Raw genomic sequence first — 14799 nt, forward strand, 5'->3', positions numbered from 1 at the left:
ACTGTGGCCATGGCACTCTGGGACATGGTTTAGTGTCTGTGGTGGTGTTGGGTTGATGGTTGGACTGGATGATCTTAGAGGTCTCATCCAACCTTAATGATTGTATGATTCTGTGGCTTAGTGGGCATGGTGCTGTTGTGTCACTGGTTGGACTTGGTGATCATAGAATCATAGAATCAATAAGGTTGGAAGAGACCTCAAAGATCATCAAGTCCAACCTGTCACCCAACACCTCATGACTACTAAACCATGGCACCAATTGCCACATCCAATCCCCTCTTGAACACCTCCAGGGATGGGGACTCCACCACCTCCCTGGGCAGCACATTCCAATGGTTAACAACTCTGGGAAGAACTTTCTCCTCACCTCCAGTCTAAACTTCCCCTGGAGTAGCTTGAGACTGTGTCCTCTTGTTCTGGTGCTGGTTGCATCTTAGAGGTCTTTCCCAACATCTATGACTCCATGATTCCTTCCCTCCCCTCCTTCCATTCCTTCCCTCACCTCCCTCCTCACGCTCCGGGAGCCGAGCTGCTGGTGTGACGCCACTAAATCACCCTCCCTGCGCTTTTCCCCCCCTCAACATCGCAGTCAAGCAGAGGTGAAGCAGGTCTCAGGCACCAACAGTTCCCTCTTATTACCTTTGTGGGTTTTATTTATTTACTATAAACTATTATGGGCTGGCCATCACTGCTGCAGCGGAGTGACAGCGGAAATAGATGGCTCTTGGTTCGCGCCCGTCGCTGGGAGCCGGGAGCTCGCACGGTGTTAATTTTTATTGCCAGAAGTAGCTATAAATTGATAGCTCAGAATGGCTGCAGGGACTGTAATTAACTAGTTACTATTTCACCTCCAAAAGGAGCCAATGTTTCACGCTCTTACTTTTACTTATCTGGAATCAGCTGCTGTCAACATCCGCTGAAGCCAGTATAAAGATTTATAGACCTTGGAGGTAAATATTGACTAATGGGCAGCTTGGCTTAATGTTCACCTTGAAGGACAATAAATTGTGCTATTGATTGAAGGCAGATGTCAATATCTGCATTGTTGTAAACATTTTAATAAAATTATCTCCATAAACATCTCCTCCTGCTCTGCCTGAGCCCAGCTGCTGGGGTTGGTGCCCGGCAAAGGCAGCGGCCTGGCGCAGGGTGGAGGTGTTCAAGGGGGGATTGGACGTGGCACTTGGTGCCATGGTTTAGTCCTGAGCTCTGTGGTGACAGGCTGGACTTGGTGATCTTTGAGGTCTCTTCCAACCTGGGTGATTCTCTGATTCTGTGTGTGAGCAGTACTGGGCCTGGAGGACAAAGCCACTGCAGGATGAGTGCTGAGGGTACACCTTTGAGCTTTGGAGCTGGAAATAATTATGGAATCATAGAATTGGTTTGGTTGGGAAAGACCTCTAAGATCTGCCCCTGTGCTCAGCACTGCTTAGGCCACACCTTGCGTCCTGTGTCCAGTTCTGGGCTACTCAGTTCAAGAAGGACATTGAGAGACTTGAAGGTGTCCAGAGAAGGGCAAGGAGGCTGGGGAGGGGTCTGGAGCACAGCCCTGGGAGGAGAGGCTGAGGGAGCTGGGGTTGCTTAGCCTGCAGAAGAGGAGGCTCAGGGGAGACCTTCTTGCTCTCTCCAACTCCCTGAAGGGAGGTTGTAGCCAGGTGGGGGTTGGTCTCTTTCTAGAGCAACCAGCACCAGAACAAGAGGACACAGTCTCAAGCTGTGCCAGGGAAGGTTTAGGCTGGAGGTGAGGAGAAAGTTCTTCCCAGAAAGAGGAATTGGCCATTGGAATGTGCTGCCCAGGGAGGTGGTGGAGTCCCCATCCCTGGAGGTGTTCAAGAAAGGCTTGGATGTGGCACTTGGAGCTATGGTTTAGTTGTCAGGAGGTGTTAGGTATTAGGTAATAGGTTGGACTTGATGATCTCTGAGGTCTTTTCCAACCTGATTGATTCTGTGATTCTATGATTCTGTGATCATCAAGTCCAGCCAACAAGCCAACCCCACCATGGCCATTTAACCACGTCCCAAAGTGCCATGGTCACAGGTTTCTTGAACACCTCCAGGGATGGGGACTCCACCACCTCCCTGGGCAGCCTGTTCCAATGCCTGAACACTTCTTCCATAAAGAAAATTTTCCTAATATCTAAACTAAACTTCCCCTGGCACAAGTTCAGGCAATTTCCTCTTGTTCTATCTTCTGCTATGGCAGCCTGGATGGCTTGGCTGCCTTGATCCAAGGTGCAGGGGAGTTGGTGTGGGCCCAGATGTGCCCTGGTAGGCATGATGTGCCATGGCTTGGAGCAGGGGTAGGGACTACATCTCATCAAGATTGTGATCCTCAGGAATTATCATGATGCAGAGAAACTGTTGTGGCAGCTATGCTGCTTGCTTCTCTCATGGGCAGGACACTGTGGCCAGACCATTGGCTTGCTCCCAGCTCAGCAAAGCTTTCTGAAGAGCATCAGAGGCAGCATTCAGCCAGGAAAAGCCATAAGGTTTCTCAAGGTCTGGAATGGGCTCCCCAGGGAGGTGTTTAAAAGAGGCAGAGATGTGGTGCTGAGGGGCAGGGCTGAGCAGCAGGGAAAGTTAGGTGCCAGCTGGCCTCGACGATGTTAAAGGTCTTCTCCAACCCAAAGTGTTCTGTGATTCTATAAGCAATGCACCTAGAGCAATGCAGCAGCAAGCAGGGGGCCAGCAGCACGTAATTAATTTGGGAACATGTGTTGGCTTTCTGGTGAGTTATTATCTTGTCAGAGGCTCGATGGAAGCTAAAGGAGGAGGAGGCAGAAGGGAGACGTGTCGGGCTGGGAAAACAAGGAGAAGCAAGGGATGGGGAAAGGCAAGGAGGGAGGATTATGGATGCAAGAAGCATCTGCCTGCACCTCATTGTAGCTGTGCTGTTAAGGACCTTGCTCCTTTGTGCTTCTTCTTCCCTGAGGTTTCTAATGGAGGTCTGGCTGGCAGAGCGAGTTCTAAGCAGTGCGGAGTGGTCTTTGTGCAGGCTTGCACTCGATAAGGAAACAGATTCAGGCTCTGGTTTTCCATCTCTCCATCTCCTCCAGGGTTATTTCATCATCCTTGGCTGATGAGCAAGGATTTTACTTTTGCCTAGTCCGTGGCTGTTCCATTTCTGGCCTGTATGATATTATTAGTATTAATAATAATAATGATGGGTGCTGGCTGTGCTGGTTTTCAGGCTCCTGAGGAGATGAGAGAGCTCTCCCATTAATTCCTGCAATATTTCAGCTCCTAATTGTGCCCAAGCAGAGACAGCCTTGAAAAGCTCCCACCATCAATTCAGGTGGAGCAGCACCAGTAAGTATGGGAGAGCTCCTGGAGCTATGGAGCCTGAGCCAGCCCTGCCCTGAGCACCCCTGAGCTCCTGGTGCTTTTGGAGACAGGGACCATGGCAGTTGGGTGCCTATCACATTGCTCTAGTTCCCCTCAGAGGCAAGTGGTGGGAGGATTGTGGTGCAATCCAAAGGGCCAGAGAAAGGAAACAAAGCTGATGAAGGGTTTGGAGGACAGGTCTGGTGAGGAGCAGCTGAGGGAACTGGGGATGTTTAGTTGGGAGAAGAGGAGGCTGAGTGGAGACCTCACTGCTCTCTACAACTCCCTGAGGTTGGAGAGAGGTGGGGGTTGGTCTCTTCTCCCCAGTAACAAGTGATAGGACAAGAGGAAATGGACTTCAGTGGCACCACAGGATGTTTAAGTTGGATATTAGGAAAAACTGCAGGAGTGGTCAGGCATTGGAACAGGCTGCCCAGGGAGGTGGTGGAGTCCCCATCCCTGGAGGTATTCAACACATGTGTGGACATGGCTCTTTGGGACATGGTTTGGTGGCCATGGTGGTGTTGGGTTGGACTTAATCATCTTGGAGGCCTTTTCCAACCAAAACAATGTTATGATTCTCAGTGTAAGACTGATTGGAGAAACAGTTCCCCTCCAAAATCCATGCTGCAGCTTGCCTCACTCCAAAGCCTGAGGAGTTCAGTTTCACCCAAAGCAGCATCTGCATCCCTCTTCATGTGAATAAATGTCCCTCCCAGCCCCTGGGAGACCCCAGCAACCACAGGCACATGGGCACCCTGTTAAGGTCTGCACTTACAGATTGCCTTTGCTTAACCCTAGCCCTGCTCCCTGGGTCCCTTCTATTTGTTTTCCCGTTCCTGGCAGTGTCACTAATGAATGAGATTTGTCCAGCTATCAACATGACTGCCCATTATAAATTGGCCAAACCACAGAGGCCAAGGAGCTGAGTGGTGCCTCAATTATTCCTGCTCTGTGCCTTCGCCCCTCGGCAGGCACCAAAGCAATCTGGCAGCGCAGGCAGCTGCCAAGTGGCTTTATGGTCTGGTTTTCCAGGTTCCTGTGCCCCTCTACTCAGCATTGGCATGGCCTCACCTCAAATCCTGGGTTCAGTTTAGGGCCCCTCACTACAAAAAGGTCATTGAGGGGCCGGAGTGTGTCCAGAGAAAGCCAACGAAGCTGTTGAAGGGTCTGGAGAAAAGGGCTGGTGAGGAGCAGCTGAGGGAACTGGGGGTGTTGAGTCTGGAGAAGGGGATGCTGAGGGGAGACCTAATAGCTCTCTACAACTCTCTGAAAGAAGGTTGCAGTGAGGTGGGGGTTGGTCTCTTCTCCCTAGAATCAAGTGATGAAAGGAGAGGAAATGGCCTGAAACTGTGCCAGGGGCAGTTTAGGTTGGATATGAGGAACAATTTCTTTGCTGCACGAGTGGTCTGGGATTGGAACAGGCTGCCCAGGGACATAGTGGAGTCCCCATCCCTGGAGGTGTTGGAGGAAGGTGTGGATATGGCACTCTAGGCCATGGTGATGGTTGGACTCCATGATCTCAGAGATCTTTACCGACTGAAACAATTCCATGACTCTAAGCGCCGTGTGTAGACCTCTTTTGAACCCTTCCAGGGACAGTGACTCCACCACCAACCTGGCCAGCCTCTTCCAATACCTGACCACTCATCCAGGAGACAAATTGCTCCTAATATCCAACCTAAACCTCCCCTGGTGCATCTCGAGGCTATTTCCTCTGGTTCTATTACACCAGACCCCGATACCCTGAACTCTTCGCCGCGCACATAGCTGAGACTCCAGCTCTCCGCCGGCGCAGAGGAAGCCTTCATCTCTCAATTTCCTGAGCTTTGGCAGGCAGCAAGCTGACCCTCACAGTTACTTTAATGAAGTCCTTTCTTTTTTTCTGCTGGCTAACCAAAGGCACTCGAGCTGCTTTGCTCCCAGATCAAACGGGGGCCGGCCGCGGCGGCTGGGCGCCGGCGAGAGCTAATTCTTGCTGCGTGCGAGCCGGCAGCGGCAGCGGCGCGCTCGGGGAAGGGCCTTTGCTTAGGTAGGAAGCAAACTTTTATCTGAGCCTTTGCACAAAGCAGAGTCAGCTTTGCTCACCGAGCATCTGAAGGCCACCGGCTGTGTCGGTATTTTATCAGCAGGCAGCGCTGTGCTACAGAGAAGCCAATTCTAGGTCAGCCATAAAAGGGATTTTTCACCCCCCCCTCTCTCTCTCCTTTCTTCCTCTGTTTTTTTTTGCACTGCACACAGTGCTGCAGGCCTTCTGGAAGTAATGCTGCAATTTGTGTGTCTCCAAAGGATATTGATCTGGGGGTAACTCCTTCGTATCATACCCTTCAGTTGTGTTAAGTACTGATGAGCTCAGCGGTTTTGAGCGGGAGCCGCTCAGGTGGGAACTTTGGTGGGGGCTGAGAGCACAGGAGGACAGCAGCAATTTATTGGTTGCACAGCAAAACTCACTTCAGCCCTGTCTGAAGCTCCTGGGGTGGCTTAGGGGTGTCTTCCCAGGTAGGTCAGCCTGGAATTGTGGGCTGCGTGGGTTCCTTGGTTTGGCTGCCAAGAGAGAGCAGTGGGTGAGCAGAGTCCTGGGGCTGCTGTGGTGCAGGGGACAGCCAAGGAATGATTTTGTTATGGCTGAGTGTATTTGCTGTAGGTTGAGCTGACAATAGCAGAAGACAAGCTGGGAGAGCTGGGGTTGTTCAGCCTGGAGGTGAGAAGGCTCCTCAATTTAGGAAGGACGTTGAGACTCTTGAAGGTGTCCAGAGAAGGGCAGGGAGGCTGGGGAGGGGTCTGGAGCACAGCCCTGTGAGGAGAGGCTGAGGGAGCTGGGGTTATCCAGCCTGCAGAAGAGGAGGCTGAGGGGAGACCTTCTTGCTCTCTACAACTACCTGAAGGGAAGTTGTAGCCAGGAGGGTGTTGGTCTCTTTCTCCCATGCAAGCAGCACCAGAACAAGAGGACAGAGTCTCAAGCTGCACCAGGGGAAGTTTAGGCTGGAGGTGAGGAGAAAGTTCTTCCCAGAGAGAGTTGTTAGCCATTGGGATGTGCTGCCCAGGGAGGTGGTGGAGTCCCCATTCCTGGAGGTGTTCAAGAGGGGATTGGATGTGGCACTTGCTGCCATGGTTTAGTAGTCATGAGGTGGTGGGTGACAGGTTGGACTTGATGATCTGAAAGGTCTCTTCCAACCTTATTGATTCTATGATTCTGTGATTCCAGGGAGGCCTTAGAGCAACCTTTCAGTATCTGAAGGCGACCTGCAGGAAGGCTGGGGAGGGACTGTTTCCAAGGGCTTGTGGTGACAGGACAAGGGGCAATGGTTTGAAACTGGAGCAGGGCAAGTTTAGGTTGGACATTAGGAGGAAGTTCTGCACAGTGAGGGTGGTGAAATACTGGAATAGGTCACCAGTGAGGTGGTGGAGGACCCTTGGCTGGAGACATTCAAGATCACTGAGTAACCTGATCTAGCTGGAGATGTCCCTGATGACTGCAGGGGGGTTGAGCAAGATGAGCTTTGAGGCTCTCTTCCAACCTGCTGCATTCTATCATTCCGTGTTTCTGTGAACCAGGGGTGGCACCAGCAGGTGCCCTGGCTGCAGGAGCCGTTGTGGAGATGTTGCAGAGATCACATTGATGCTGCCTGAGTGCGCAAACCCTCATGTCCACCTGCTCTCCAGACAGCCACCTTGTCAAGTGCTGGCCTATGAGCACGCTGACTGTTTCTGTAGGGTGGGCAGAGATGTTGCTGGACATGAGGAGGAAGTTCTTCACCATATCAGGTAGTGATAGGACTAGGGGGAATGGAATGAAGCTGGAGGTGGGGAGATTCAGGCTGGAGGTGAGGAAGTTCTTCACCATGAGAGTGGTGAAGCCCTGGAATGGGTTGTCCAGGGAGCTGGTTGAGGCCCCATCTCTGGAGGTGTTTAAGCCCAGGCTGGATGAAGCTCTGGCCAGCCTGATCTAGTGTGAGGTGTCCCTGCCCATGGCAGGGGGGTTGGAACTAGCTGATCCTTGTGGTCCCTTCCAACCCTGACTGAGACTATGATACCATGTTAGCAAAGCATCAGCCAGAGGGCCGCAGACAGCTGCAGAGGCCACAGCCTCCTGTGTCTATGTTTTTGCCTGCATTTGTTGGGAGCAAGGTGTTTATGGTTGGCTGGTCAAGCACAACAAGCTACAGCCCAGCAGGTCACGCTAGCACAGAGCTGGATGGGGAGTGAGGACAAGTGTGGGATCCCCCAGCTTGGCCAGCAGAGCTCATTAGGTCCCCTGGGGACTGGGGACCTGCGCTTGGCCTCTGTGCCACTGGCACTCGCTGCCCGAAACAGCTGTCCGGAGCTAATTTATTTCCTAATGCTGCAGCGATGTTAATTTATAAATTACACTGGTAATTCCAGCTATTATTAATTTCAGCTGGTGTAGGGCAAGCCTAATTAAAATATGACACCAATTGCCACACATATGTAGCCGGGACCAGCGTTTAAAATTTATAGGAATATTAAGTGTGACACCAGGCTCGGAGACGCTTCACCGCTCCGGCGTCTGAGGGGGAGAGCTCAGCTGAAAGAAGGGAGAAGCTGTCCACCTGTAGGGGTCATCAGAGAATGGGTTGGGTTGGGAGGGACCTCCAAAGTCATCCAGTTCCAACCCCCCTGCCACAGGCAGGGACACCTCCCACCAGCCCAGGTTACAGTATCACAGTATAACTAAGGTTGGAAGAGACCCCAAGGATCATCGAGTCCAACCTGTCTCGACAGACCTCATGACTAGACCATGGCACCAAGTACCACGTCCAATCTCCTCTTGAACACCTCCAGGGATGGGGACTCCACCACCTCCCTGGGCAGCACATTCCAAAGACGAACGACTCGCTCAGTGAAGAACTTTCTCCTCACTTCGAGTCTAAACCTCCCCTGGCGCAGCTTGGAAGGGACCTTCAAGATCATCTTGTTCCAACCCCCTTGCTGTGGGTAGGGACACCTCCCACCAGCCCAGGTTGCTCAAGGCCTCATCCAAGCTGGCCTTGAACACCTCTGGGAGGGGACATCCACAGCCTCCCTGGGCAACCTGTTCCAGGGTCTTACCACTCTCACTGTTAACAATGTCTTCCTAATCTCCAGTCTCAATCTCCCCTCTTCCAGCTCAAAGCCATTGTTTCTCATCTTACCACTCCAAGCCCTTGCAAGATGTCCCTCCCCAGCTTTCCTGCTGCCTCCTCTCCTGTAGCTACTGGAAGGCCTCCCCAGAGCCTTCTCTTCTCCTAGGCTTTCCCAAGCTGTTCCCCTGAGGATCTGGAAACAATTTCTTCCTAATCTCCAGTCTAAGTCTCCCCTCTTCCACCTCAGAGCCATTGTCCTTTGTCCTATCACTCCCAGCTCTTGTCAAAAGTCCCCCCCAGCTCTCCTGGAGGCCCTTTCAGGTCCTGGAAGGCTGCTAAAAGTTCTCCCCTGAGCCTTCATTTCTCCAGGCTGAACAGCCCCAGCTCCCTCAGCCTGTCCCTATAGGGGAGGTTCCCCAGCCCTCTGTTCATCTTTGTGGCTTCCTTTGGTCCTTCTCCAACAGTTCAATGCCCCTCTTGTGTTGGGGTCCCTAGAAGTGGACACATCAGGGACCTACTCGTGCTGTTCACTCAGAGGCAAGAGGGGTTTCTGCAGGAGGTTTTGCAGACACATCCTCATTGCTAAGTTTCTGTATGCTTGTTTTAACTCCCTGATCTCCATGCTTGTTTTAACTCCCTGATCTCCTTCAACCCAGAGACTATCACATCCCAACACCTGCGCCTCCCCAGCTGAGCACTGTGGGTTTCCAGGAGCACTTCAAAGCCAAGCAGACTCTGGGAAGGAAGGAAGGGGCTGTAAGACACCAGACAAAAGCAAAAGCTGCTGAATGCATCAGCCTGGCTTTGAGGGAAACTGGGAGCTGTGGTGCAGCCCCAGGGAGGGGGCAGGGGGGTGAGTGTGGACCCCCATGGAGAGCACAGAAATGAGTCTGGAGCGGCACAGGAGAAATGATGCAGCAGAAAGGAGATGCTGACATCACAACTAATGGGAATAAACTGGCTGGGAATTAACTGAAGCCAAGCAATCAAGGCAGGGTGTCTGTGGGGGGTGGGCAAACCCAGTGCTGCCTCCCAGCAGGAGGCTGGGGTGGGATGAGCTGATGCCAAGGAAAGATGGTTTCAGGTTGTTCTAGAAGGGTGCAGGTTTAACAAGGACCATGTCACCCACAGTGGTAGTTTCAACCCACCACATCCACCCTCTGCATGCTGGGGTCACTACCTCCAGCAAGGATTTCCCCACAGCAAACTCCTGGCCAAGCTGTCAGCCCCTGGCCGGGACAGCAGCACTCTGTGCTGGGTCAGGAACTGGCTGGAGGCTGAGCCCAGAGAGTGGTGGTGAATGGTGCCACAGCCAGCTGGCAGCCAGGCACTAGTGGTGTGCCCCAGGGATCAGTGCTGGGCCCCAGCCTGTTTAATATCTTTATTGATGATCTGGATGAGGGGACTGAGTCAGACATCAGTAAATTTGCAGATGACACCAAGCTGGGGGCAGGAGTTGATCTGTTAGAGGGTAAGAGAGCTCTTCAGAGGGACCTTGCCAGGCTGGATGGATGGGCAGAGGCCAACAGGATGGCATTCAACAAGTCCAAGTGCCAGGTGCTGCACTTTGGCCACAACAACCCCAGGCAGTGCTGCAGGCTGGGGGCAGAGTGGCTGAGAGCAGCCAGGCAGAAAGGGACCTGGGGGTACTGGTTGACAGCAGTTGAACATGAGCCAGCAGTGTGCCCAGGTGGCCAAGAAGGCCAGTGGCATCCTGGCCTGTATCAGGAATGGTGTGGCCAACAGGAGCAGGGAAGTCATTGTGCCCTGTGCTCAGCACTGGTTAGGCCACACCTTGAGTCCTGTGTCCAGTTCTGGGCTCCTCAGTTCAAGAAGGACATTGAGAGACTTGAAGGTGTCCAGAGAAGGGCAAGGAGGCTGGGGAGGGGTCTGGAGCACAGCCCTGGGAGGAGAGGCTGAGGGAGCTGGGGTTGCTTAGCCTGCAGAAGAGGAGGCTCGGGGGAGACCTTCTTGCTCTCTGCAACTCCCTGAAGGGAGGTTGTAGCCAGGTGGGGGTTGGTCTCTTCTCCCAGGCAAGTAGCACCAGAACAAGAGGACACAGTCTGAAGCTGTGCCAGGGGAGATTTAGGCTGGAGGTGAGGAGAAAGTTCTTCCCAGAGAGAGCTGGTAGGCATTGGAATGTGCTGCCCAGGGACGTGGTGGAGTCCCCATCCCTGGAGGTGTTCAAGAGGGGATTGGATGTGGCACTTGGAGCCATGGTTTAGTTAGTCATGAGGTGTTGGGTGTCAGGTTGGACTTGATGATCCTTGAGGTCTTTTCCAACCTTACTGATCCTATGACTCTCTGATTCTCAGGATGCTCTTGACAGGACCAGGGCCACCACTGAGGCCCAGCTCTTGCAGACGCATTTCTGGCAAGGGTTTGCTTGGCGCAGTGGGGCTGGGACTTGCAGGGTGGGTGTCCTAGGGTGGTATGACACAGTCAGCAGTGGGCACAGGTTTTCCATGCCCCTTCATCTCTCAAGGCCCTCTGTATCTGTCCCTGCAGCTGTGGGCTTCATCAGTGAGGACGAGTACCTGGAGATCACAGGCATCACACGGGAGCAGTCGGGCGAGTACGAGTGCAGCGCGTCCAACGACGTGGCAGCTCCTGTCGTCCAGAGAGTCAAAGTCACTGTCAACTGTGAGTAGCCTGCAGGCTGGCAGGGACCAGGGACAGGGGGACAGGCTCACCATTCTCCCCCACAAGGTTTTGGGGCTGAGCAGTGGGTTGAACTCAGCTCCCAGGCGCCAGAGCCGAGACAGGCGGCGGAGTTTTTGTGAGCAGGTGGTGGTTTGTCTCTTTTTTTGTGTTGGGTGGTGTTTTTTTTCCCCCTTTTTCTTCTGAGCTCCTTTTCTTTTTCTTTTTTTTTCCCCACCACCTCCTCCTCAGCTGTCTCCATCAACCTGGGTTTTCCACCCATGGTGAGATGCTGTGCTGATAACCTCCAGGGAGAGGAGAGAAGTGAGCAGTAAATAGGAATTTTGTTGTTGTTGTTGTTGTTGAGTTGTGGGGGGAAAAAAAATGAGAGAGAGGAAAAAAGAGATTAAAAAAGAAAGTAGAGCCATTTGTTCTCAGGCAGAGGTGAAGACCCTCCTAAGGCCCTCTCCAGACCCCAAGGCAGCTGTATGGGGTTGGCCCAGGGGCATTCGTGGTGCCCAACAGCTGGGAAGTGCCACTCTTTGGAGAAGTCCTCACTGGTGGTGGTGTGGAGCCCCCTGTGAGCCCCAAATCCCCTTGGACAGCAGTGCCAGAGGAGCTGGGGATGCACTCAGAGATGATTTTTGTCTCCTTTGTAAGAGCAGAGAAAGAAAAGGGATCTTGAAGAGCAAGGGGAGGGGGTAGGATACGCCAAGGTGTTGACCCCAGGTTTTCCATCCTCCTCCCCACAGACCCACCCTACATCTCGGATGCAAAGAGCACCGGGGTGCCAGTGGGGCAGAAGGGAATCCTACTGTGTGAAGCTTCTGCTGTGCCCTCTGCTGACTTCCAGTGGTACAAAGATGACAAGAGGTAAGAGTCTGGGCTGGGGGGGGGGGGACACAGTGGGCATGCACCAATCCCCAGGAGCTGCACCTGGTGGCAGCAGCTTCACCAACAGGGCTGCTGGAGCCGGTTGCACAGATGAGGGCATTTGGGGGCGGGGGGGACAATTCTTGCAGGAGCCTCTGTCAGATGGGGTTTGGTCTTCATTTGGGTAGGCAGAGCAGGCAGGATGTGCCTCTGTCTGTGCCTCTGGTTTATGGTGTCATGGTAAATGCCTGCCTGGGTGAAGCATCACGGCCGAGAGCGATATTGGCAGCGCAAATCCAAGCACTTAGGAGAGGATGAAACCTCTGTCATCTCCTTAAACACTCTGGCCAGAAGGCAGCGTCAGCCCCTCGCTCTTGGGAAGGCAAAAGGAATGTGCAGTTGGGTTTGCTGTGCTGCAGACAAGGCTTGCCTGGTGCTGGGCTGAAAGGCACCTTTTAGGTCAACCAGCAGCTCCCGAGTCCCACTCCAGCAGCAGCAGCACAGCCATGTGGCTGGGAAGCAAGGAGAGAAGCAACACAGCCAGGGGTAGGGTCCCAGGCTTGGGGTCTCTGATCCACCACCCCCCCTCCCCCCCAATAAAAAAAAAGGTTTTTTATTTAACCCCATTTTTGCATTGCTTCTCCTCTTGAAGCCCAGAGGGGCTGTAGGGTAGCAAATCACAGGAGAGGCTGAGGAGGGATGTTTGAGCCCAAAAAGATGCTCCAGCAGCTGGAGGAAGAGGCTGGGGCCGCCCTGCCTCTGCTGTTTGGGAGGAAAGGAGCAGGCAGAGGGTACAAAGCAGCGGATGTTTGCCTGGCAGATGAAAGGCTTTGCTCAGAAGTAGGTCAGATCACGAGGGTCTGTAAAGCAGCAGCGGGAGCAGCCTCGGCCTGCCTGGATCAGCCATCAGACCCCAGCCCAGGCCATAGTGGGGATCCAGGAGGAATCAGCATGTGCAGGAGCTGCAGGAGCACAGCAGGAGGGAGCCAAGAGAAGGAAGCTGGACTCTTCTGCTGAGTGGGAAGGAGGCTTTCCTAGATTCCTAGATATGTGGGCATCCCTTCCTCTGCACAGCATTTGGCAAGCCCCAAAGCCACCCCCTTTAGCAGTGACTACATCTTTGAGGATGCTCCTAGACAGCATGGACATGCTGGGAGCTGCTGAGACCTAGCAGAGCAGTGTCCTTCTCCTATAGCCCTTTCCCTTCCTCCTCTTTGCATCTGATCATTTCTCCACCACCAAGGTCCCCTCTCTCAGGCAGGACCAAGGGGACAGCAGATCACAGAAATTCATCAGCACTTCTCCTCCTGACACCACCCCCATGACCCTCTGCCCTTCTGCTTTTCTCTCAGGCTGGCTGAAGGACAGAAAGGACTGAAAGTGGAGAACAAAGCCTTCTTCTCCAGACTGACTTTCTTCAATGTCTCTGAGCAGGACTATGGCAACTACACCTGTGTAGCCTCCAACCAGCTAGGAAACACCAATGCCAGCATGATCCTCTATGGTGAGTGGGGCTGAGGGAGCTGCCTCAGCTGTGAGGGTGATGATGTATGAGACACAGGATGGGCCTCAGTTTGCCTTTTGGGAGACAAGTGCATTTCCTGGTGATCCCTTCTGCCCTGGCACATGGGTTGGAGGCCACAGAGAGCCCAGGGAAAGCAGAAAGCCTCCAAATGTAGCTCCCAATAACTCCCAACTCAGGTCCCACATCTGCCACTGGTGAGAAGTGTTGGGCACTGTGCTTAGTGTCCACTGTTAGTGCAAAGTTGGGACTTGGCTGTGGATTTCCATCCACTCATCCTGATGAATTCTCTGCTTGAAGATATTCTCCCATGCTGATCAGTGCTTGAGATTGCCACAGCTAACCTGTGGGTCCATGCTGCAGGCTGCTGCTTGGTGCACTCTCTGACCATCCCAGAATAAACAGCCCCCATGGCTCCACCACCTTCCAGGTCATGTTTTCTGCTCCTGCTAAGCAGCTATATTCTTAGTCATGTTGTCAGAGGGAAGGGGGGAGGTTGAGGTTGGGGGTCAGGGATGGGGAGCTGCTTAGTGCCCTAATCTGGGGACTTGCTCTACATGCTAGAGCTAGGGTGAGAGGGATGCATCCCTGTGGCATCATGGACAGCTGTGGAGGGCTGTAATTGCTCAACACATTTGTCAAGCACCTTCAGGGGGTGGCAGAGCCAGAGGACAAGGCCATGCTCCCCAGATTCCTTTCATTGTCACCAGGAATTGGAGATGAAGATTTTTCCCTGCCTGTGATGCAGGGCAGGTGGTCCTCAATGGGAGGAGTGGGGCTTGGGGACCTCTGTCCTCTCCTGGCATCACCCTGATGCTGTCCTTGTCACCCACCCTCCCCTTGGCTGTTCCACCCTGTGACAAGCACTGACTGTGGGCAACATTAGTACCATCCTGTGGTAAGCAAAAGCATCAGTTTCCTTCAACCTGGAGCCATCCTGGTGTTGCAAACCCTTTCCTAGTGCATACAAAGGATTGAATTAAACCCACAGAGAGCCTGCAGGAGATCCCCTCTTCCATAGGAGAGACAGGGCTGGAGTCCTGGAGGGCCCAAACGAGGGGGCTTGGCTGGTTTGTAGGTGTGTGGTGGTTGCAAGAAGTGCAATCATAGAATCATAGAATAAATAAGGTTGGAAAAGACCTCAAAGATCATCAGGTCCAACCTGTCTCTTCTCCCAGGCACCCAGCACCAGAACAAGAGGACACAGTCTCAAGCTGTGCCAGGGGAAGTTTAGGCTGGAGGTGAGGAGAAAGTTCTTCCCAGAGAGAGTTGTTAGCCATTGGAATGTGCTGCCCAGGGAGGTGGTGGAGTCCCCATCCCTGGAGGTGTTCAAAAAAGGATTGGATGTGGCACTTG

The 14799-nt window shown here is 53.2% G+C and overlaps 1 protein-coding gene across 5 annotated transcripts in view; it reads left to right on the plus strand.

Annotated features, from left to right (window-relative positions):
• The window catches only part of NTM (neurotrimin), a 546022-nt gene that overhangs the window by 526124 nt on the left and 5099 nt on the right, over window positions 1-14799 (plus strand). For all 5 annotated transcript variants that reach the window (XM_054176077.1, XM_054176078.1, XM_054176079.1 and 2 more), the window contains 3 exons: window positions 10917-11051; window positions 11801-11921; window positions 13274-13425. In XM_054176077.1, the coding sequence (XP_054032052.1) occupies window positions 10917-11051; window positions 11801-11921; window positions 13274-13425 (408 nt within the window). The remainder of the gene's footprint in view (window positions 1-10916; window positions 11052-11800; window positions 11922-13273; window positions 13426-14799) is intronic.

This window comes from Dryobates pubescens, chromosome 34 (assembly GCF_014839835.1).
Source record: "Dryobates pubescens isolate bDryPub1 chromosome 34, bDryPub1.pri, whole genome shotgun sequence".
NCBI classification, from domain to species: Eukaryota; Metazoa; Chordata; class Aves; order Piciformes; family Picidae; genus Dryobates; species Dryobates pubescens.